The sequence below is a fragment of the Ailuropoda melanoleuca genome, chromosome 6 (assembly GCF_002007445.2).
Source record: "Ailuropoda melanoleuca isolate Jingjing chromosome 6, ASM200744v2, whole genome shotgun sequence".
NCBI lineage: Eukaryota > Metazoa > Chordata > Mammalia > Carnivora > Ursidae > Ailuropoda > Ailuropoda melanoleuca.
In genome coordinates this window covers 7089861-7115252 of record NC_048223.1, presented here as the reverse complement: position 1 = coordinate 7115252, position 25392 = coordinate 7089861, and the positions used below count along the sequence as shown (strand labels likewise).

Here is a 25392-nt window from a genome sequence, read left to right as displayed (position 1 = left end):
ATACTATGATACACTGTATGAAATTCTAGACCAAATTCTAACAGAAAAGATATTCTTTTTGAAGCAGTACAATGTGCACACTTCTAAAACAACAACAAAAAATTAATGAAAAGGCCTTTAAAGACTTGCTTATACGNAAGACTTGCTTATACACCTTAGAAAGCAAGAAGCCAATGCTTTCCCCCTTCGTTGTACCTGATACACGTAACCAGATCAAAACCTCTGTACCTACAGAAGAGCTGAAATATTGCCTAACCCTATTTCTACATCTCTCAACTGTATGACTGGCTTAGCCACTGGCAACCTACCGGGCTTATCAAAATGTGTCCAATAAAAAGAACTTTAACAACGTCTGGGTCGACACTGCAATATAAGAATAGAACTAAGAAATATAGTAGAAATAAATCATTTCCCTTTTTGGCTCCTGCAAATTCAACCACTGACATCTACTAATCTTCAACATCCAACTCAGACTTGCTTTCTACTCTATTTCCAGGTGCCCTCCTGTGTGGGTTGACCACGTTCAATTTCCTAGACTGTCGTTTCCTCTACTTCTTAAACAGTCCATACTCAAGGGCATGTCCTCAACTTTATTAACCTGGAAACATTCTACTTGTGAAATTCTAACATTCCAACAATTAGCCGACACCTCTTGCTATTATTCCAGTTCTCTCAGTCTTACTCTCTAAATGCCTTCCCTTCAACATTCTACTTCTGAAATTCTAACATTCCAACAATTAGTCGGNCTCTGAAGCTCTCAGTTTTGTTTCCCAGAGTCCACAGTTTCTCATGGTTCATTCCCCCTTCTGTTTGCCCCCCCCTTCATTCTTCCCTTCCTTCTCCTACTGATCTCCCTATTTCTTATGTTCCATAAATGAGTGAAAACGTAATGATAATTGTCTTTCTCTGCTTGACTTTATATATTCTAAATATTAATTCTTTATCAAATACATGNCATACTCAAGGGCATGTCCTCAACTTTATTAACCTGGAAACATTCTACTTGTGAAATTCTAACATTCCAACAATTAGCCGACACCTCTTGCTATTATTCCAGTTCTCTCAGTCTTACTCTCTAAATGCCTTCCCTTCAACATTCTACTTCTGAAATTCTAACATTCCAACAATTAGTCGGCACCTCTTGCTATTATTCCAGTTCTCTCAATCTTACTCTCTAAATGCCTTCCCTTCAACTCACTGCAGCCTTTAACCCCTCAAACATTCCCTTTTTTTCCTACCAACCTCTCCCAGGCTTCCTTCCTTCCCTGCATGCTGTGACCTATCACAATTTCANATTCTAAATATTAATTCTTTATCAAATACATGACTTGCAAATAAATATTTTCTACCATTCTGTGAGTTTTCTTTTCACTCTCTTAATAGTGTCCTCCCCCCCCATTTTTCACCTCTGTTAATGAGAATCACAGCATTCACCTACATCATGAACATGTTACTTCTTTTTCCTTCAGTGATCCAGTCACCATTATCATTAGTACAAATCAGAAGTGATTTTCCTATTTTCCTATAGATGAAATTACAAACCAAACACACCAAGATGCCCACCAAGATACACACCTTCCATATTACATGCTGCAGTTTCCAGAAATTTTACTGCACATTTAAGATATTAATGACTATAAGTTTTTCCAGATACAATTTTAAAATGCAAATTGCACACTCTGTCAAATTATTTCAACGTGGCTTTATTTCTTGTTATTTATGATTAAATTTAGGGTAATTTTATACTTTGGGGGATTCCAATAGTTAAGAAAATTAAAGAAAAATTAGTCATCAAAAATATGAAAATATCTTTAATAGTGTTTGCTGATGCATATAAGTTTTTGATATTGATGAAGCCCAATTTATCTTTTTTTTTTTAANTATTAATGACTATAAGTTTTTCCAGATACAATTTTAAAATGCAAATTGCACACTCTGTCAAATTATTTCAACATGGCTTTATTTCTTGTTATTTATGATTAAATTTAGGGTAATTTTATACTTTGGGGGACTCCAATAGTTAAGAAAATTAAAGAAAAATTAGTCATCAAAAATATGAAAATATCTTTAATAGTGTTTTCTGATGCATATAAGTTTTTGATATTGATGAAGCCCAATTTATCTTTTTTTTTTTAATTTTTTTAAAGATTTTATTTATTTATTTGACAGAGATAGAGACAGCCAACGAGAGGGGGAACACAAGCAGGGGGAGTGGGAGAGGAAGAAGCAGGCTCATAGCAGAGGAGCCTGATGTGGGGCTCGATCCCACAATGCCGGGATCACGCCCTGAGCCAAAGGCAGACGCTTAACCGCTGTGCCACCCAGGCGCCCCCCCAATTTATCTATTTTTGATTTGTTTTGTTAGCCGTGCTTTTGGTGCCATTTAAGAAATCAATCCTACATCCATAACCATGAAAATTTTCCTCCATGCTTTCTTCTAAGAGTTTTGTAGTTTTATCTTTTCAGTTTAGTCTTCAATTCATTTTTTAAGTTAATTTTTCTATGTGGTGTAGGTAAGGGTCCACATTCATACTTTTGCATATGGACACCCAGTTTTCTCAGCATCATGTGTTGAAAAGATACTTCTTTCTGCATTGCCTGGTCTTGACAGCCTTGTCAAAAATCAACTGACCATTGTGTCTGTTTCCTTGGGCTGACATAACAAAGCACCACAGACTGTGTGGCTTAAGACAATAACAATTTATCGTCTCATAGTTCTGGAGGCTAGACGTCCAAAATCTTGGTGTTGCCAGGGCCAACTCCCTTTGAAACCGGTAAGGGAATCCTTTGCTTCATCTTAAACTTCTAGTGGTCTGCAGCAATCTTTGGCATTCCTTGGCTCATAGATGCATCACTCCGACCCTCCTCCTCCACAGAGCATTCTCTGTGTGTCTGTCTTCACGTGGCCATCTTTGTATAAGGACCCTAATCATACTGAATTACAAATCCACCCTACTGCATTATGACCTCATCCTAATTTAACTAATTACATCCTCAGTGACAAAGGTCAAATTTTGACGTGCTGCTGTTGCTTCTGTTGGGTTATTTCTCCCAAATCTCCCTTACTCCTAAGTGTGAGAATACTGAGTCAAAAGGTAAGACAATTTTCTAGCTCCTCATATGTGGCTAAACCTGCAATATTTGATGTAATAACCAATACTGCATATTGTCTGTTGTAATGCTTTTAATGCCTTCTCAGCTAGGGTGCCTGTACCACATGGTGCTTTGGAGAGTGTCTGGAGCATTGGATATACTTGATAACTATTTGGAGACATTAATTTTATAGGAAAACAAATATAAAATAAGACAGTAGTGCATGAGTGAAACACTTCAGCCATAATCTCACCCAGACTGATTTTTCTTTTTATTAGTTTAATTAATATATAAAAATGCACCTTGGGTTACCTGGGTGGCTCAGTTGGTTAAGCATCTGCCTTTGGCCTAGGTCATCATCCCAGGGTTCTAGGATCGAGCTCCACGTCAGGCTTCCTGATAGGCAGGGAGCCTGCTTCTTCCTCTCCCCACTTCTTGTGTTCTCTCTTGCTATCTCTCTCTCTCTCAAATAAGTAAATAAAATCTTTCAAAAAAATAAAAAGTAAAAATAAAAATAAAAATGCACCATGCTTTAGTAACTTCAAAGGCTGAGAACTGAGAGGTGCTGTTTACGGGAAAGAGAGAGTAATTAGGAGTTGAAAGTGGTTATAATGTCATGAATCCTGAATTGTGTAGTTTTAAATAATACTATTTATATGTGCAATTTTATATCTTAATGTATAATTTTAGCTTTTAACAGATTAATTCATCGAATGTTCCTTAAACTGTGACTAATTTCTTCAGTCAGTGAGATGTTTAAAACTTATGCTTTTGAAAATAAACGTGATAACTCTAGAAATCTGATTTTCCCACTATCAGGGATTGCTGATTTTTCTTTGTTGAGAGTTGGAGTTGCCAGCTGTGACTTTGCCAAACTATTTTTGCAAAGTGTATATTCCTTGTTGTCTGTGATCACTGAACTTTCTGCAACTTCTGTTACCTCTGTGATCAGCTAGTGACCGGACAAAGATTTTCTTAAATGTCTGGCTCCAAAAAACCCCCAAAAGGTATTGGCCCTTTAAATCTTCCAGCAGACATGGCTTAAGCATGGAGCTTAGGTACGCATCTGTGCAGTCCTATAGGGCATGATCAAATCCACCAAAGCATACACACTCAGATTTTTGTAGGACAATGTTCTCCCCGCTGCCTGCCCTGGCACCAGCCACTCACTCCAGGAATGTGAGCTGCTTTCCCCACACCTGGAGCAGGGCGGAAGAGTAAAGGATGATGGCCGGTTTGCACACACTCTTACCTGAGAATAGCAGCCTCTACCTTCATTCAGCATCCCCTAGTTTTTATAAGGCCTGACTGGGTTCTAGAGTTCCAAAACAGTTTACTATAATCTCTCTTTGCAACTCAATGCTTGCTTTGACCAACCCTCAGATTCCTTCTCCATTATTCTGCACAATGTCACTCTTTACCCCTTATTTTTCAGGTTAACTATCTACCTTTCCAACACCTAACCTGGGATCATTCCAGCTTTCTTCTGTGTCTACTTTCAATGCAGAACTTTGTGAACTGATACCAATCCACATCTACGGAATACAAACTTGCCTATACCCCACTTCTTCCACTTCTCTTTTGGTTCAAAGGAAAAGCCTTCTCTCTCATGCCTCAGGCTGGCAGCTCCACCTGTACTCTCTATACCCATTCCTTCCTGACTCTTCTATCACTTCGTTTCATCAATATTCCATCAACTCTCTGTTCCACACATGCTTAAATATTCCAATTTTTGAAACAGAACCAAAAACATCTCTCCTGACCCAGGATGTCCCCTACACCTAAGTTCCTTTAACATTTCCTCATCACCTCCCATTACCTCAACTGAACACAATTCAAATGCAACTTAGATTTCTAATCATTCATGAAAATTACATTCACTATGGTACCACTGTTTTCCTAATTTCCAGATTTATAGGCCTCTTTTCAATTTGACTTGACCTTTCTGCAATATTGACTCCTAACAATCATTTCCTACCTAAAATTGCCACTTTCCTAAGCTTCCATGATATCATTGTGCTGTTTCTCCACCTACCTCTCTAAGCGTATGTTTCCTTGGCAGATTTTTCTTCCTTAGACTGCCATTTAAATGCTGGTATCTGCTGAGAGGTGCATCCTCGGCCCCCTTCTCTTTTTAACTAGCTGCTCTCTCTAAAAACAAATCTGATCCACACCCATGAATGCACTTACCACAGGACTACTCACCCAACTATATCTCTAGGGCCAGCCTCTCACTTAAGTTCCATCCCTTCACAAACAGCCACCTTCCACAGATCTCCTAAGTTTGCTCCATGCCATCTCAAATGCAACACGTCCACCCCAAACCCGCCTCACCTCTTCCTCAAGTGCGCCACAGCTGAGTTAATGATATCTTTTAGTTGCTTTAGCCAAAAACTAGGAAGAAGGTGGTGGGGGAGGGGGTAATCCTAAATCCACAAAGGGATTCCATAACATCCCTCGAGTTTATACTTTAATGGGAGGGGGCAAATGAATCATTAAAACTGCCATTTCACATAGGGATCATGCTATGAAACACTGGCATGGTAAAGCAATAGAGTTAAGTGGGAGTGGGGAATGTTTTCAGATGAGGGCAGAGAACTGAATAAACAAGAGCCTTCAAAAAGCCTTCTCAGACTTAGTCTCATTCCCCTTAAATCTACTCAATTGCTTGCTTACTACAGGAATAAGTCCTCTGAAGGAGAAATACAGACTGCCCTGATTCAAGGATATTCTTTCTAGGGGCGCCTGGGTGGCACAACGGTTAAGCATCTGCCTTCGGTTCAGGGCGTGATCCCGGCGTTGTGGGATCGAGCCCCACATCAGGCTCCTCCGCTATGAGCCTGCCTTCCTCTCCCACTTCCCCCTGCTTGTGTTCCCTCTCTCGCTGGCTGTCTCTATCTCTGTCGAATAAATAAATAAAATCTTTAAGAAAAAAATTTTAAAAAAAGAATATTCTTTCTAAAATGTAAATTTGGTCACATTACTCTTCTCCTTAACAGCTTTTGATAGTTTCCCACTTCTTGTAAGAGACAAACTCCTTATCCTTCCTACAACAAATGGCCTTTCCTGGCCTGGGACCTTGCCTTCCTCTCCAGGTACATCTCAATCACTCAAAGATTTGAGTGCCTACTATGTGCCAGGTACTGTTCTAAGTGTGAAGGATCCAGTGAGAATAGGGCAGACGAAAATCCCAACATGGGACTTCTTACTCCGATGAGAGAAACGTAATAAATAAATAAATATGCAAATACGTAAATACGAATTGTGGATAATAAGTGATATGAAGAAAATAAAATGGTAAAGGGATGGACAAATAAAATGGTCAGGGAAGGTCTCCTAGGAGAAATGATCTCTGCAGTGAGGTCTGAACGATGAGAAAGAGGTAATTTCTCAGGTAAGAGAGCTCCAGATAGAGGGAGCAACAGGTGCAAAGCTGCTCGTAAAAAAGTAGGAACCCGTGGGGAGTGTTCAAGAAACAAAGAGCAGGCCAGTGTGGCTGAAGCACAAAACAGAAGGAGGGGAGAGTGAGAGAGGTCAGTGGCGGGAAGGAGTCAGAACACTTGGGGGTGGTGCCTTCCCTATTTTACCCCTTGAATTCCACAGTACTGCTGATTCTTCAGACATACCATGCTCTTGCACCTACTGTTTTTGCCAGTGATTTGCTCTTCCCACTTAGAAAACTACTCATCCTACAAGGCCTGGCTCAAGTGACTCTGTAAAACCCTCCCTCATTCCACCTTCTAAGCTATTCAGTGCCCCCCTTCAGCTCCTTCATTACCAGGTACACAGCAGTTCTACTGGGCAGATGTCTATCAGCCTGCACCCTAACTATCTAAGTTCACACCTGCATCTCCCACTGGACTGGGAGCCTCCTGAAGACATAGGCTATTTACTTTCAGATTCTCACCCCCTTACCCAGACACCAAAGAAAATATTTGATAAATGAATGCTGCTACCAATGAGGACTATCAGACTGTGTTTGATAGAAATGAAATCTATGCATATAGGATTCTCTGATGTCATTCTACACACAATAGCAACGACTAACACTTAAATCTGATTTTTAATCACTGATTCATCAAACGCTTACACAGCAATTTGTGCCAGGAGCTGGGGACATAGCTATGAAGAGAAGGATATGGCATCTTTGCTCCTATGAATATATTCTCTACCAGGGAAATCAAAGAAATACTCAATTACTCACTTGCTTATTTACTACAGGAATAAGTCTTCTGAAGGAGAAATACAGACTGCCATGAGTATACTTAACAGAGAGACCTTGCCCAGCGCAGGGGTCAGGAAAGACTTCTTTGAGAAATGACAGTAGAACTGAGCTCTGAAGGATCAGTAGGAACAAATAAGGAGGATGAACACTCCTGACAAAATATATTACATGTTCAAAGTTTCTCAAACAGGATAAAGCATGATGTGTTAGATGCTAGTATAGCTGAAGAACAGGGACGGGGAGAAGATCTCAAGAGGAAAGTGACATCATTAATTCAAAACATGGTAGAAGACAATCTAGAATAATGATCTCAAGAAGTGGCACATATTCCAACATTCATTTAGCAGTGATTTGGGTTTGTTTTACCTCTGTCAACAATAAAGGAGAAATGGAGGAAAAACATCATCAGCAATATCATAAATGAGTTGCCTTAAACTTCTCTAACACATTCTGCCATTCTGAGGCTCTTAATATATTTGTGTCATAAGTAATTGGTAAGAACCATTAACACAAGTATCAGATACCACAATAAAAGATATATTTGGTGTTGTGGTAACACAGACTCACTTGTATACTTGTACTGAGACTGTAAATTCCTTGAGGGCTGGTGTTCTTACTCATTTTCATATTCTGCTCTGCAGCCAGCACAGTGCCTTACTCCCTGTAAGTCCTCAGTTACTGAGTGAATCTCAGTTTGCTTGCATGACTCATAGTTTATGCTACTAATTGGCACACACCCTGATCTGAGGTTAGCTGGCAGAAGCCTCCCTGAGAGACACAGAGATTGAAGAAACAAAACAGCTCAGATACTTTAGAACAAAAGGAATTTAAACAACCAAAATGGAAGAGAAATCATTTTATTATTTTAAGATGCAGGCTAAACACACCACTGACTACATATATTGAAAAAAATTTTTTAACCTGAAGAATATGAAGAAAAAAAAAACGAGGACCAAGTTTCCTAGCATCTAAAGGAGGGGGAAAGAGAAAAAAAAGCAAAAACAAAGTCTAAAGTTTTGACTTCCTAACAGCAACAACCAGGAAATAATGTTTGTCTGGTCAAGAGGACAGGACTACAGCCGTGACTGCAGAAGAAAGAAAACAGTGAGCGGGGGAGAGGAGGTACTGGCCAGGACTGGAATGTACAGTACACTGTGCCAGGGTCCTGTCGGTCAATCTTTCTCTAGAAAATGGGCAAGAAGTACTTCCTGCTGGCTCAGAGCCGTGCCCACTTCTGTGCTGTATCTCAGCTCTTTGTTGTGGAGCCTGTAGATCTGCCAACATTATGTGCCACAGTGGCTCACCAGGACTCAGGAGCATTATTTTAAGACTCCGTTATTTTAAGGTAAAAAGAAGCACAAAGCCATGTTTGGGTTTTTTGGGGGAAATATCTAGTATTTCAGTTCCTACAAGCAAAGTTCCCAAAACTCGTGAAAGAATGCAAACATCTCAAAAAAGGACAGCCAAGGAGAAAACTCACAATTAATTGTCTTAGGAAGAACTCTTACCCTTCCACAGGGACACCACCACCAGTAAGTGAAGCGAACAGTCTTAGAATCTGACTCTTCTATTTCTCCCCAAAGTAAGATATGGTCCTACTGCCACATAAAACTTTGCTTCCTAACATTTTGACCTTCCTGTCATGAATGACCATCTAGGTTTTGATGAAAACAATCTCTGTGGCCAATGACCTAATCTCCAAATCCAATAAAACACGACACTTCCAGTCAGTTATTTCCCTAGGAACACTCCCTTGCCCCTACTTCCATACCACCTACTTCCCAGATTCGTGTTTGTCCCACCATGCCAGCTTTTTGCTTTCTGACCCCGCTTAAGTTGGGGGGAGGGGTGAATATTCATTGTCCAAATCCTCAGTCTTCTTTTCTTCTATCTATATAATCCCTATCAGAGAACACCTATTTCTCCAGACTCTATGTCAATAATTCTCAACTGGGAATGATTCTGCCCCCCAGGGGACATTGGGCAGCGTCTGGAGATGTTTTTGGTTGTCAGAACTGGGGGAGTGGAGTGTACTGGTATCTGGTGGGCAGAGGCCGGGGATGCTGCAAACACCCTACAATGCCCTGGACAGCCCCCAACAACAAGGAATCATCTGGCCCAAAATGTCAACGGTGCCACTATTTAGAAACCCTGATCTACACAGATGACTTTAGTTCATTTATTCTTTCATCTGACAAATGTATCATCTATTTAAGACTTGCTGTGCCCAACACACCGGGTGGGAAGTTTGGGGAAGGCACAGGGGGGCTGTAGATGCAGGCAACCATCTGAGATACATCACACCTTGAAACAAAGAGCACCTATCTAGAGGAAACGAGCCATGCCTTAGTTAAACCAGACAAACGTTCTAACCACCTTTGGGGTATCTCCACATTCACATGTCCCAAACCAAGTACTTTACCATGTTCCCTTCTACCCACCCTCATCACCATCTAACTCATTCCTCCTCTAATGTTCTCTATAATTTCAATCATATCCCCCCAAACATCAACCAGAAATATTGGTAAAGTTAAACTTCTTCCTCTTATCTAATACTGAAATAAAGGCCAAGACCTTGTGAATTCACCGGATTATGTTTCCTACACTTATTCCTACTTTGTATATCTGCTACTTTTCTCCCCCACTGCCCCATGCTCAAGATGCCCTTTGGAGCCTAGTGCTTTGTAACAAAGAAACAAATATACAGTTTTGTGGTTGTTGTTATTGTTTTTAAATAAACTCATGTTGGGTGCCTGGTTGGTTCAGTGCTCAAGTGTCTGCCTTCAGCTCAGGTCATGCATGATCCTGGAGTGCCGGGATCAAGCCCCACATTGGACTCCCTGCTCAGCAGGGAGTCTGCTTCTCCCTCTGTCCCTCACCCCATTCTCGTGCTCTGTCTCACTCTCTCTCTTTCAAATAAATAAATAAAATCTTAAAGAAAAGTTTAAAGAAACTCATGTTGAAGACAATATGGGTGTAATGGAAAGAGCATGTTTGGGGTCAAAAAAGATAATTTGGAATCTTAGGTCTATTTATTAACTGAGTGGCCTTGAACCACTTATTTATTTCACTTAGCCCTGGTTTCTTTCTCTGTAAAAAAGACATAATACCTGAATAACAAGTTTGTTTGTTAGGATAGCAGAACCTGAAATATCATAGATATTCACTATATGGTAGCCATTATATTATAATTGTGTTTATTCTACACATACCTCGTATGCTGTAGGCACTTACTAAATTTGGAGTAGACTGAAAATATAAATCATAATTATAGAATTGTGTTCATGAACCTTTTTAGGCTCTCCTGAATCTTTTTCAATATAAGCTAATTTTTAAGATTTCAATCCATGCTTATTTGAAAAACTAACTCATGTCAAAAGAAAGGAATGGAGAACTTTAATGATAGCAACAATACTTTTTATTGTTATCATTTTATGTAAGTCAAGCCTAGATAACACGCAAGGAACGTTTTATTTTATTTTANATCATAATTATAGAATTGTGTTCATGAACCTTTTTAGGCTCTCCTGAATCTTTTTCAATATAAGCTAATTTTTAAGATTTCAATCCATGCTTATTTGAAAAACTAACTCATGTCAAAAGAAAGGAATGGAGAACTTTAATGATAGCAACAATACTTTTTATTGTTATCATTTTATGTAAGTCAAGCCTAGATAACACGCAAGGAACGTATTTTAAAATGCCAGAAAGTAGGCCCACTTTCATTCCTCTTAACCAAGTAAAACTTCCATTAATTCACCAATTTAAAACTCTTCAAAAAGGTTTCACGGCAATGTAGCAATGTATTTACCTGTGGTCTGAACCCAGCGACATACTGCTTATCACACAATGCACTTACTTGTTCCACGTAATAAAAGTTGCTCTCTGTGTTGAAATGCCAAGACCAACAACTTGATTCATCTCTATTCCTGCAGCTAAAAATAAAGATAGGTAAAACACATGTTTAAAAGCCAGTGAAGGTTTTCTTTACAATAATATAGTATGGGAAATAAATCATTCAATATAATCTTTAAGAAAAACATCTGGGTTTAGCATTTAGTAACATAACTGGAGCTAATAAAGGAAGCATTACTAAGATGATTTTGTAGTAATTTTTTACTTAAAGGGAAAAAGGTCATATTCTAATAATAACAAAATGGGCTTTTTGCTTTAAATGTTAGGAAAAAAGCAAACACTACTCAAAGTAAGTCGGATTGTATTTTCTTCTTGATAATATTAAAAGACTGATCTTAATTCAAGCAATGATCAATCTATGAAAATTAATAAAGGGCAACCTCTCTAAAATGCAGTCAGGGCCATACCACTGGGTCAATTACAGGAAGACCTATCAATTACACCCCAAGAGTAGAACCCTCTGCAGGAAAGAATTGGCAATTATAGTTCGTAACAGGAAAAGATGTACATTGCATCTCATATAACAAATCTACTGCCCCAGCCAATGAAAAACCATCATTACCTCGAATTCTTGCTTTTCTCCAAGGGACTGTAGTTCAAAATAATCCTTCCCAACCTCTTGCTCCTTTTCCACAAAATAACATTCTTTTCCTTTGTTTGCTGGACTAGCCTATGGTTTTTGCCGTAGCTTGCTTGTCCCAAATTGCTATTCCTGAATAATTCCCCCGTTGCCGGTATAACAATTTATTTTTAAGGTCACCACACCATAATAGAAGCTGGTTGATGCAATAAGGGAAAATTCCCAGGGAAAATAGTATAATTATTAAAGCTTAGATCTTATTTTCCAACAAACAGATGCTAAGATGCAAATAAAAACATGGTCTTTCTGGGGCACCTGGGTGGCTCAGTCGGTTAAGCAACTGCCTTTGGCTCAGGTCATGATCCCAGGGTCCTCACTATCTCTCTCTCTCTCTCTGTCAAATAAATAAACAAAATCTTTAAAAGAAAAAAAACCACGGTCTTTCTGGTTCATAGTTCTTAAAATATAGCTACCCAAGTATTTTTTGTGGTATTCTTTTAGAAGAGCAATTTATCCCACTAGGAACATTAGGGACAACTTTAATTTGATCACTAAGGAAGACACATCACTCCTACACAGTACACCCCTCAAAAATATTTAGCCCGAATCTAATCATGGGGAAATAAATCCAGACAAACGCAAAATTCAGGACCGTCTAATAAACTGGTTTATACTTCTGAAAACTGTCAATGCCACGAATAACATACTCTAGATTAAAAGAAACTATAGACAGATTGACTGCTAAATGCAATGCCTCACCTTTGAATGGATTCTAAATTGGAGAAAAGCTATTAATAACTGAGATAAGAGAGGAATACTGAAGATTAAATATTAGACAATATTATTGTACTAATGTTAAATTTCCTCTGTGATATGTGCAGTGTGTTTATATAGGAGAATTCTCCTTTCCTTTGGAGATAATGATGAAGTATTTAAGGATAATAGGTTATTATGTCAAACCAACTCTTAAATGGGTCAAAAAAAGAGTTTGTAAAGAATGTTAGAGGAAACACCGCTAAACATGTTTGAATTTGGGAAAAGGCATACAGGTGTTCCATGTACTATTCTTACAGCTTTTTAAAATAAGTTTTGAAGTATTTCAAACCAAAAAGGCAAGAAGGAGAAGCAACTGAGCCACAAAAATGAAGTAAAAGATCTTTTAGAATTCACATTTACAAGTCATCTTTGCCACATTCTTAAAGAAAGTTGCACAAAAAATGTCCTTAAAGAACTAAGATTTCAGGCGTCTGGGTGGTTCAGTTGGTTAAGCATCTGCCTTCAGATCAGGTCCCCGCACTGAGCTCCTTGCTCAGAGGGGAGCCTGTTATTCCTTCTGCCTCTGCTCCCCTGCTTGTGCACACTCTCTCTCTCTGACAAAAAAAAAAAAAAAAAAAAAAAAAAGTGCTAAGATTTCCCACCAGGGCTACGGCCAAGACAGCGCTTTGCATCAAGAGGCTACACAGAAATGAAAACAAAAACAAAAACTTGTTTAACAATAAAGGTAATTAGGGGTGCCTGGGTGGCTCAGTAGGTTAAGCATCTGCCTTTGGCTCAGGTTGGGAGCAGGGAGCCCAGCAGGGAGCCTGCTTCTCCCTCTTCCTCTACCCCTCCCCCATTTGTGCTCCCTCCCTCTCTTTCTCTCTCCCTTGAATGAGTAAATAAAATATTTTTAAAAAAAGCAATAAAGGTAACACAGCTATAAATTCCTGAGAGCAGGAACTGTGGATTATAATTTTGTTTATAACCCTCTAGTATTTTGTACACAACAGGAAGTCGAATGAGCACTAGCTAGCCACAACCTGGAATGAAGAAGTAAAGTGAACCTTTATACTGTACTGAAAAAAGATTTAAACGAGAGGACAGGGAGTTGCTGATACTTTTCCTTGACAAAGTGGTTAACTATAAACCACGGATGTCTGCTGAAAAATACTGGGAAATTTTACCCATTAAAATACTATGTGTGTAATTATAACTTACAAAACCCACAAAATTCAACAGAGTGAGGAAAACTCTTACTACAAACAAAATATACTTAATTATTTTTATTTTTGCAAGTCTAATTACCTTTAACAGATTCTTTTATTACAGTCACAAACTGAAGCCAGAGAACATCTGGATCAATTTCAACCCGGCCAGCTTGAGGATAAAGACTTTCTATCTATTCGGAAAAAGAAAATTTAGTAAAAACAACATTAGATCAAGTCAATAACATCTGGGTCTTAAAATTTTTTAAATGGTTAAAATGATCAACAACATGATTCCATTTATTACCTAATTCATTTTTATTCTTAAAATGAAAATTATGAAATAAAAAGTTTTCTCTAGTTCATGAGTTTACAGAAAATTTTCGCTTTCTTTATTTTATCTTTACTTTCCAAGTTTTCTATAATGAAGATGTACTATTCTTTTAAGAAAAAAATTTTTTAAAAATTAACAAATAAAGCACCAAGTTCTGATTCAGACTCTGCTGGAGGAAGCACACTCCACCCTGTCTCTACCACTGAACGCCGAGATAAAACATGGACCGAAGGCACGTGAACTCTAAAAAACCTAAAAAGTCTACCATGGCAGGTAGATAGATGGAGCAGGGTAAGAATTCGAGTACTGGGGCACCTGGATGGCTCAGTCATTAAACGTCTGCCTTCGGCTCAGGGCGTGGTCCTGGGGTTCTGGGATCGAGCCCCACATCGGGCTCCTCTGCTGGGAGCCGGCTTCTTCCTCTCCCACTCCCCCTGCTGTGTTCCCTCTCTCGCTGGCTGTCTCTCTGTCACATAAATAAATAAAATCTTAAAAAAAAAAAAAAAAAGAATTCGAGTACTGCTAACTGGTGGTGAGTTTCCCATGTTTTTTCTGATATTCCCTGGCCTAGACTCAAGGCAGTCCACAAAACCAGAAGTGGGTACCAGGATGAGAAGCTCTCATGTTTTGGCTAACACTCAGAGAGAATGGGAGAAGTCCCCCTTATTTCTTTTTCCCCCCAGCTTGCCTCCATACTTTTGTACCCAGGCTATCTTGTAGTAGTGGTTGCACCAGTAATCGCAAATACCTAAAATACTGAAGGAGGTAAAACTTTCTCTCCAACCAGAGGAGATGTGGCTCAAAACTACCACGGTTTTTTTCTCTCTCTGTGCTCCTAATGTGTCCCAGCTGTGGGCATAGGAAGTGCCGGCAGAGAAGGGTAATGAAAGTTCCAGCTTTCTGGCAAGAGGAGCGAAAAGGGGAAGCTCAGGGAACCAAAAAACACCAGGACGATCTCAGAGAGGGAGGAGCTTGGGAAAGCTGTTCTGGAAAGTCGCATATGAATCCCGAGGCTTACCCCGAAGCTGTACATGTCTGAACGTAATCTAAACAGCATAGCAAAGATGTTAAGAACTAAGGGACAGACCCCTACCCAGGTGTCAGACTGGCTACTAGGTGGCACATTCACAGGGTAGATCCAAACAGTACTGCCAAGATTCTGGAAATGACAAACACTGAAACCAAAGTCCACAGAAGACTGGTAGAATTTGTAGCCTGAACCCAACTGCATTAATTGCCTGGTAAAAGAAAAATATCTACATTCATCATAGGATTTACACAAGACTCAGAGTCTTATAACACTATATTCAAAATGTCCATGATATAATCTGAAATTACAAGGTATATGAAGAACTAGAAAAATCTCACCTCACATAGGAAAAGATAAGAGATACCAATGCCAAGATGACAGATATCTGATCAAGGCTTCACAAGCAGCCAATTATAAAAATGTTCAAGAAAAAAGGGCAAATTTTTTGAAACAAACGGCAAGATAAAAAGTTTCAGCCAAGAAATATAAGACAAAAAGAAAAACAAAATTTTTAGAATTGAAAAATACAATAATTAGGAGAATGGGAGAAATGGAAAGATGCTGATCAAGGGGTACAAACTTTCAGTTATAAGGTGAATAAGTTCTGGAGACCTAACACACAGCATGGTGACTATAGTTAATTATAATGTACTGTACACTTGAAATTTGCTAAGACAGCAGTTCTCAAGTGTTCTCAACACACACACACACACGCGCGCGCGGGCACACGTGGCGCGAATAGTAACTATGTGAGGTAATGGGTATGTTAATTAGCTTAATGGTGGTAATCATTTCACACTGTATATGTGTATCGAAACATCACATTGTACACCTTACCTATACACAACTTTCATTTGTCAATCATACCTCAATAAAGTTGGAAAAAAATCAATTTAAAAAGAAAAATATAATAATTAAAATAAAGAACATAATGGATAGGCTCAATAGTAGAATAAAGATAACAGAAGAAAGTCAGTAAAACAAAAGATAGATCATGGAAATTATCTTAAATAGCAGAAAGAAAAAATACTGGAAAAAAAGAATGAATAAAGCCTCAGTGATCTATGAGAAAGGAGCAAAAGGTCTAGTATTTATTTCAACACAATACCCAAAGAAGGAAAAAAAAAAAAGAGTTGAGTGAAAAAAAAATTGCTTTAGGCAAGTAATAGTGCTAAAAACTTTCCAAGTTCAGTGGAAGATTTAAAATCTATATATTCGGGGCGTCTGCCTTCAGCTCAGGGCGTGATCCCGGCGTTATGGGATCGAGCCCCACATCAGGCTCCTCAGCTATGAGCCTGCTTTCCTCTCCCACTCCCCCTGCTTGTGTTCCCTCTCTCGCTGGCTGTCTCTATCTCTGTCTAATAAATAAATAAAAAAAAAATCTTTAAAATCTATATATTCAAGAAACTTAGAAGACTCCTAAAAGGATAAGTCTAAAGTATTACACATTGAGATCCAGCATAATTAAAATGCTGAAAACCAACCAAAAACTAAGGAAAAATCTTGAAAGCAGCCACACATGTTACATATATAGGACATTGATTCTGTATGACTGCAGATTTCCCATCAGAGCCATGAAGGCCAGGAGGAAGTGGCTCAACATTTTTAAAGTGCTAAAGAAATGACATCTATAATTGTCTATCAAAATCCCAGTAGGACTTTTTTGTAGATAAAGACATGATGATTCTAAAATTTATAGGAAAAAGCAAAAGAACTAAAATAACCAAAACAATGTTGACAAAGAATAAACTGGAGGAATCACACTACACAATTTTAAGACTTACTATAATGTTACATTAATCAAAACAGTGTGCGACTAGCATAAAAATAGAAAAATACGGGGAGCCTGGGTGGCTCAGTCAGTTAAGCATCCGACTCTTGATTTTGGCTTAGGTCATGATCTCAGGGTCCTGAGATCCAGCCCCGCATTGGGCTCAGTGCTTAGAGCTCAGTGAACAGTCTGCTTGTCCCTCTCCCTCCCCCTACTTGTGTGCTCTCTCTCCCTCTCTAAAATAAATAAACAAAATCTTAAAAAAAAAAAAAAAGATATCAATGGAACAGAGTCCAGAAACAGACTGACACAAATGTAGCTAATTCATTTTTGACAAGTGCATATTGATCACAGATCTAAATTTAAGACATAAAACTGTAAAATGTTTAGAAGAAAATATAGGAAAAAAAATCTTCGTGATGTGGGATTAGGTGAAGAGCTCTTACACATGACACCAAAATTACCATTCATAAATGAGAGAAACTGATAAATTGGACTTCATCAAAATTAAAAACATTTGCCTTGCAAAAGACATGGTTAAGAAAATGAAAAGACAAAGCACAGGCTGATTTAAAATAACTGTAAATCACACATCCAACACAGCACTTACATTCAGAATATATGAAATCTCAAAATTCAACAGTAAGAAAACAAACAACCCAATTAAAAAATGAGCAAGACTTGAACAGGTACTTCACCAAAGAAGATATATATGGATAGCAAATATGCACAGAGAAATATTCAACATCGTTAAACATTAGGGAAATGCAAATCAAACCACCATGAGATACCACTACATCTATTAGAAGGCATAAAATAAAAAACACTAACACTTTCAAGCGTCAGTGAAGAACATACGGAACTCTTATACATTGCTGGTAGGAATGCAAAATGTTATGGCCACTCTAGAAAACCGTGGTAATTTTTTGTTAAGCTAAACCTTCACTTACTATGTGACCGAACAATAACACTCCTAGGTATTTATTCTAGAGAAAAAGAAACTTAGATTCACATTAAAATCTGTACACAAATGTTTATAGCAGCCCTAGTCACAATCACCAGAAACATGGATACAACCCAAATGTACTTCAAATGGTGAATGAACGTGGCATATTCGTCTAATGGATTACTACTTAGAAATAAAGAGGAATGAACTACTGATATACATAATATGGACAAATCTCAAAGGCATTATGCCGCAAAAAGCCAGCCTTCAAAGGCTACTGACTGTATCGTTCCACTTATAGGACATTCTCAAAAAGACAAAACTATGGACATGGAAAACTGATCAGTGTTAGGTGTGGGAAGAGTAACACTACAAAGGGTTAGCATGAGGGAGTTTTCCTACGTGGGCTAAAAATCACAGAACTTATTCACCAAAAAGGCAATTTTACTATACGTTAATTTAAAACATAAAATAGAAAGAAGCCATAGCTTCAGTTTAACATGATGGCTTAAACCTACATATTTTATCCTCAGGTCCTCTCAAGATTCCATTAAAATAAGAACATTAAAAAGGTTTATGCAGAAAGACAATGCTAAGAGAGCAAACAGGGTCAGACCAGGTTTTAACAAATGTTTTTAATATGAACAGTGAGTTGGTTGGTGGCACATGGCTAAACAGAGGAGAAACCTGATACTTCACTCCCTGCTCAGATGACACCACATCTTTGCTCAAGCCCTGGCAGAGATTCTATGGTAAAGCCCTGAAAGTTAGAGGCATCTCCAAAGATTGGGATGCCAGATGGGGCTGAACGGCAAGACTGGTTCAAAGTCTTTATAAGGATCCCTAATCCAGTCCTCCAGACAGATCACTGCCCCTCCCTAACCAGGCAGAAGGTAAAAGGTTTACTCTCCAAAGGGACTGAACCAGAAGAGCGCTTTTTTTGCAAATACCATTTACAGCTGAGTAGGGTAAGACTACTGAGTGGTACTGAAAATACGAACAACCGAAAACCAACCAAAGATCTAACAGGTAAGAAAAGATCAAAATAAAGAAAGCAAAGGAATGCTGAGAAACAGCAACTATGGGGGGAGCATGAGGGTGACAAGCTCTGACATGAAAAAAGAATCTACTACTCCCTGATGAGTTCTCAGATACAGACTTAAAATCTATTCCCCTTCTATAAATAATATTTGTTTTTTCTATGCAAGACTTTCATGACCACAGATGAATGCCTCAACTGCAATAAACACTTCCTCATCCCAAAAAAACTCAATGTGGATATCACTGCATCAAAACTACAACCCTTTAGACTTGAAGGTGGCACTCCAGGGTCACTCCCCCCACCCCCACCCCCACTATCGCCAGACATGTCACGATAGTGAAATCTCCTGTCTGGAAGGAAGACCAAACCGAAATTAGACAAGAGACCAAAGCTAAGAAGGTGATTTGTTTTGCTGATTACAAACAAAACAAAAGACGACAGGGGCGCCTGGGTGGCACAGTCGTTAAGCGTCTGCCTTCGGCTCAGGGCGTGATCCCAGCGTTCTGGGATCGAGCCCCAAATCAGGCTTCTCCGCTAGGAGCCTGCTTCTTCCTCTCCCACTCCCCCTGCTTGTGCTCCCTCTCGCTGGCTGTCTCTGTCAAATAAATAAATAAAATCTTAAAAAAAAAAAAAAAAGACAACAAATAACCAGAATTTTTCAAGACTGTCTGGAAGGGTACACAGTAGTACAGATTATACTGTTTTCTTTGGACTGGTCTTTCTGTCCTGTTCTTTCAACCAAGATGTTATTATCCTTCATCGTTTCTCATATATAGCATGACGTTCCAATAGAGAACATGATAAACTTTCTCCTTAAAACTAGAAACATCAAATACTGACATGTGGATTTTCAAATATGAATACTAGTCTAGTATATGACACCAATATTTAAGAATCTATACAAAGATTTTTTAAAAATACGAATTATAAAAAATCTAATAAAATATACAAATTATAGAAAAAGCCTAAAAATGTATCTCTGCTGCTAAAATATGAATACCACAAGAAATAAAACTGGTCTTCTGAGAGGCCTAGTACTAGCTTCCTAACATAAAGGTTCATGTTTGGGATTTCAATTTTAATTAAAAGTCTATTATGTTCTTATCTCTAGGGGTGATCTCTTCACTTTTTCTTTCTCTGTCTCTCTTCTAAGCTATTTATAGTCAGTATCAGTCAAAACCTATACTAAGAGGTTTTGGGTTTCTATTATATATAGCCTTATCATCATACTAGCAGAGGCATGATTTTCACTTGAGAAAATAAACAAAAGTTCTGTGTCCAATCCCGTCTCATGAAGCAAACCGAAATTCCTAATACTTTAAATGCAAGTCAATGATTTATTCTGTACCCATGAGGTAATAACCAACTAGGTGCTAAGTAGCAATGTAGGCCAACAAGAGCCTTTTTCTCAAAGAACTCCACCTATCTGAAGTCAATGACCAATTTCCAATTGTTCTTTTTTAATTTCTGATTTGTTATGAACCAACAATTTTTAAGACACAATTAAAACAATTTTCTAGAAAAAATTACATACAAAATAAAAACCCAGACGCTTCATTATTAAGATCAACAGACATCAAACTACTCTAGTAAACTGCTATACAAGTTTCTAAATCTTAATTTCTTCATCTCTACCCCAGGTGCCCAGGAACTACACTTTAAGAAGCACCGCTATATGGCACGCCTGGGTGTCTCAGTCCATTAAGCATCTGCCTTCAGCTCAGGTCATGATCCCAGGATCCTGAGATGAAGTCCCATGTCGGGCTCCTTGCTCAGCAGGGAGGCTGCTTCTCCCTCTGCCTGCTCTGCCTGCTGTTCCCCGTGGTTGTGCTCTCTCTGACAAATAAATAAATAAAATCTTTAAAAAAAAAGAAGCACTGCTATGAACTCTTACCACAGTTGAAGAGCCATCGCTATAAACTCCTTAATCTAAGTGTTTCATCCTTTGAGGGCAGGGACTTTTTGTACTTTTATTAACTCATACGTCTTTCCAGACACTTCATGGCTGAGAGTCTGAGCAAACCATTCTAGTCCGCTACTCACAGCAATTTTGATTCATCTTTTAGATTCCTACCTCATTTCCAAAAAACTACTCGTTTGCCCCAAATTACACAGCAACTGAAGCTTTGTATTTTCTGACAATCCATGTCTCCCTTTGGTTCCAAATATTTCGATTAAAAAAAAAAAATCACTGCTTAAAACAAAAGTACTTTGTGTCCAGAATTATGAGGAAGAGTGTGTGAAAAGTATCATTGTGTTGTGATAACGACTCATAAAAAGATAAGACGCACACAGTCGCTGAAGGACAGTGTTCTTTCAGGTTGGGGGAGGGATGGTGTGTGCAGGGTGGGTGGGCAGTGTTTCTGCACAGGTAGCCAGAGAAGGGCCCAGGGAGCTCCTTAGTTCCATCCAGCTCACTGCTCTGGTCCAGAAACCAGAATGAAATGAAAACCCCCTTTCTCAAAGCAGTCACTTGGCTAGATCTGCCCCTGGGCAACTGCTACGGGTGAAAAACAGTTTTAAGGGGTTGGGAAAAAGGGTGAGAACTGAGCAAACGGGAGAGTCCGGTGCTGCTGGGAATGGTTTAGGTAACCAATGGCTCCTAACACTGCTAACGTAAAAAGATGTTGATAACTGGAAAGAAGGGTAAGAACACCACATCCAATCAACATTATTTTTGGTGCGCTCGCAGAAACGAACACTTCATTAAAACAAGAACAGAAGAGCACGAATCTGTTGGTTACTTTACTAATAATAAGTAAGGATTTGGTAGGTTTCTCAAACCAGAAAAATGTATTTTTATCAATGCTCAAAGTGGAAAAGAGAAAAGTAATGACAATACAATCTTCAAAACTTGTCCAATTCCTCCCATATCCATGAAAATCAGTCGCTCAGATGAGGAACCAGCACTCTGAGAAGCAGTTAATAATGGTAACAACTGAAGAATGGACAATAAATTCTATCAAGATCCGAAAAATTTAAATGTAAATAAAGACGGGGTTGGAAGTTTATCGAGTAAGTGGGAAAAACCTAGCAAGTCACAAAGCACCTTCTGGTTGGATACGGGCGGCGTGCTCTGCCCTGCCCTGGGAGTCTCCGAAGTCCCACCCAGGAGAGGTGAATCCGGAGGTGCTAGAAGCGAACGAAGGACGCCTGGTCACAAACCAGGCCCCTCCTGCCTTCAGCCGGGACAAGAAGGGCGCGCATGTTTCAGCCCTGCCGGGGGAGGTAATTCAGAGATCTGGCCGCTCCCCGCCCGCCGATCAGGACCGAGGGCCCGCCGGTGCTGCAGGTGGCTGCATGCTGGCCGCATGTCGCGGACCCGCCCGCTCGCCTCTCGCGACTAGATCCCGGGTGCTCTGTGCGACCCTGACCCACGGCCCCGACGCCTGCTCCCCGGTCACCTTTTGCGCGCTGGAGCCGCAGATCCGCGTCGCGTGGTCATAGACGTGGCAGCGGATCACCGAGCTGCCCACGTCCAGTCCCAACACGAAGCCCGCGGGAGACGCGCCCGCCGCGCTCTGCTCCTGCACCGCGCGCACCCCCGACATTCCGGGCCCGCAAGCCTCTCCCCAACAACCGCCTGCCGAGAGGGCGCGTCTATAAAGGTCCGCACCTCAGGAGCCAAGCGTGCCCCGCGGGGCCGCCGCCCCCGGCCCGCCCCTCCGCGAGATCCCGGAAGCGGCCCCGCCCCTGTTGCGGGGCCCGCCCCGACGCCGTGTCGTCACGGCTGCGCAGAAACCCTTTCCAGGCGCGCTGGGAGTTGGCGGCCGCGTGGGGAGCTTGGAGGTGAGCGCGTTCTCAGAGGCGGTGCCCGTGTTTCTTTTAGTCATAGTGACATTTATGAATATCTACCAAGAAAAAGTGACCTGAAGAGAAATTAGAAATGCAACCTAAAGTATATATTAATAAACAGAGCCCCCCCCTTTTGACCATACTACTGGCAGCTTGGGATATACACCCACAAGGATATATTCTTTTCTCTCTGTACCTTGTTCCTGTTCAATAGTACTCATTTATTCCAAATGCCCTCAGGATTGCTTTCACCAGTGGTTAAATTCAGCATTTGGTGAGTCATATATATGTTATATATGTTATATATATGTTAATATATATGTTAATATATATATATATTAATCCCCAGTATTATAACGAAATCAATGACTAATGACCCAATAGAATAGAGAGGAAGAAAGAGAGAGATTAAGATTTTGAGGAATGGCTGACATGCTTGTATGGGTGGAAAGTTCCAGAAATCTGTAGGACAGGCTAAAAGGCTAAGAATTCAGGCTAAGAGTTGATGTTACAGGGGCGCCTGGGTGGCACAGCGGTTGAGCGTCTGCCTTCGGCTCAGGGCGTGATCCCGGCGTTATGGGATTGAGCCCCACATCAGGCTCCTCCGCTGGGAGCCTGCTTCTTCCTCTCCCACTCCCCCTGCTTGTGTTCCCTCTCTCGCTGGCTGTCTCTATCTCTGTCAAATAAATAAATAAAAATCTAAAAAAAAAAAAATAAAGAGTTGATGTTACAGTCTTGAGTCTTAATTCCACAAGACAGCAAGCTGGAAACCCAGGCAGGGTTCCTGTGTTGCAGTCTGGAGAATCCTTTCTCATTTGGGAAACCTCAGTCTTTGTTAAGGCCTTCAACTGATTGGATGAGACCCACCACCATTATGAAGGGCAGTTTGCTTTACTCAATGTCTGTTGATTTAAATGTTAATCACATCTAAAAAATACCTCACAACAACACCTGGATTGGTGTTTGACCAGACAACTGGGCACCCATACAGTGTGCCTATGAACCTAGCCAAGCTGACATAAAATCAACTCTCACAGGTCCCCTTTCACAACAGAGAAGGCTGTTTTGAATTCCCTGATATTAATATTTAGCATATTTCTCAAAGTGATAGTTCTTGGGTTTCTTGGATCCTGACACTTCCTTTGTGATCCTTTTTATAAATTCAAATCAATTACCTTGAGTATTATCAAAGGATCATAGAATGTGAAAACAAGAAGGACTTCAGCGACCACTTAGTCTAGTGTTTCTTAATCTGTTTCCTATTTTGAACAGCTTTGAGACCCTGATGGATGCTGTCTACTGAGAATATGCTTATATAAACAAAATTTGGCATGTAATTGCAGGTGTTGGTTATGGAATACTCTAAACATGAAGATCTCAGGTTAAAAATCCAGAGTTGATTTCCCTAACCTGGGCAGACTATTGCCGAGGAGAGGGCTGGACAACAAAGGGATACTGTGTTTCTCTGATGTTCGTTCTCTGCTGGCATCTCTTACCCTGCTCTCCATTGAAGATAAGTAGCATGTGAGCCCGAAGGCACAGGGCTCACAAACTCTGAGGGTCCCTTTGCTAGTGGGTCAGTCCATTGTTCTTGATTCAGAGGCCACTGCTGCTCTGAGCTCCATCACCTGGTGGGCTTGGTCTTCATCTCGCTCCTCACCTCCTCACATTCTGGGCTTGGCCTCAGAGGTGGCCCATGAGGCAGCTCTCCCAGGCTCTTGCCCACCACTATCTCCTAACGCTTTCTTCTCTTACAGTAGAGCCCAGGATTACAACTCATTGTACCAACCTTGCCCATTCCCAAGAACTTGGATCCAATTCCTCAAGCCTAGGTCAGAAATTACGGCAGGGCCACCATACCTTATTGGAAAATGAATGGTGCTTCAAGGCTGAACCCAGAAACCTCAATGCCTTTCCACCTCCGAGAAAACTAGTCATGGTCCATCCTTGCTAGGGTGACAATTGTTCCAGTTTGCCCTAAACTTGGGAGTTTCTTTTTTCTTTCTTTCTTTTTTTTTTTAAAGATTTATTTNTTTTTTTAAAGATTTATTCATTTATTTGACAGAGAGAGAACACAAGCAGGGGCAGCTGCAGACAGAGGGAGAGGGAGAAGAAGACTCCCTACCGAGCAGGGAGCCTGATGCGGGGCTCGATCCCAGAACCCCAGGATCATGACCTGAGCCAAAGCCAGACACTTAATCAACTGAGTCACCCAGGTGCCCCAGCTGGGGAGTTTCTCTTAAAACACAGGATTTGAAATGCAAAAACCAGGACATTCCTCACTACTCATAGGCTTTTGGGGCCCATAGGTAATTTTTTGGGGGACACTGGCTACTTCATGTGTAGGTGTCAGCCACTGCTTCTAGACATGAGCTCCTTAAGGACAGAGATGGGGACTCTTTTTTCCTCCAAGACACACAAAGTAATTGCTCAATGACTGAATGAACAAACAAATAAATTAGTATATGCAAGTCCCTATCAGACTCATCTGTGTGACTTGGCCACAAGACACATGGAGTGGTGAGCCCTTCCAAGTCCTTGCATGACTCTGGGCGTGTTGTCATATGCAGATCTTCTAATGTGTAAGGAAGGTGTGGATTGTGCTGGCTGTGCTAAGTCTGCTACTGAGCCCTGGACTCCTACATGAATATCAAGCCACCTCCTTTTTTTTTTTTTTTTTTTAAGATTTCTTATTTA

The 25392-nt window shown here is 40.1% G+C and overlaps 1 protein-coding gene across 1 annotated transcript in view; it reads right to left on the bottom strand.

Moving 5' to 3' along the window:
* Window positions 1-22580, bottom strand: part of GK5 (glycerol kinase 5) — a 71908-nt gene extending 49328 nt beyond the window's left edge. Inside the window, exons 1-3 of the mRNA XM_034661815.1 lie at window positions 22305-22580; window positions 13878-13971; window positions 11177-11253 (exon numbers count right to left, since the gene is read on the bottom strand). Of these exons, the coding sequence (XP_034517706.1) occupies window positions 11177-11253; window positions 13878-13971; window positions 22305-22451 (318 nt within the window). The 5' untranslated portion in view covers window positions 22452-22580. The remainder of the gene's footprint in view (window positions 1-11176; window positions 11254-13877; window positions 13972-22304) is intronic.
* Window positions 22581-25392: the final 2812 nt, after the last annotated feature.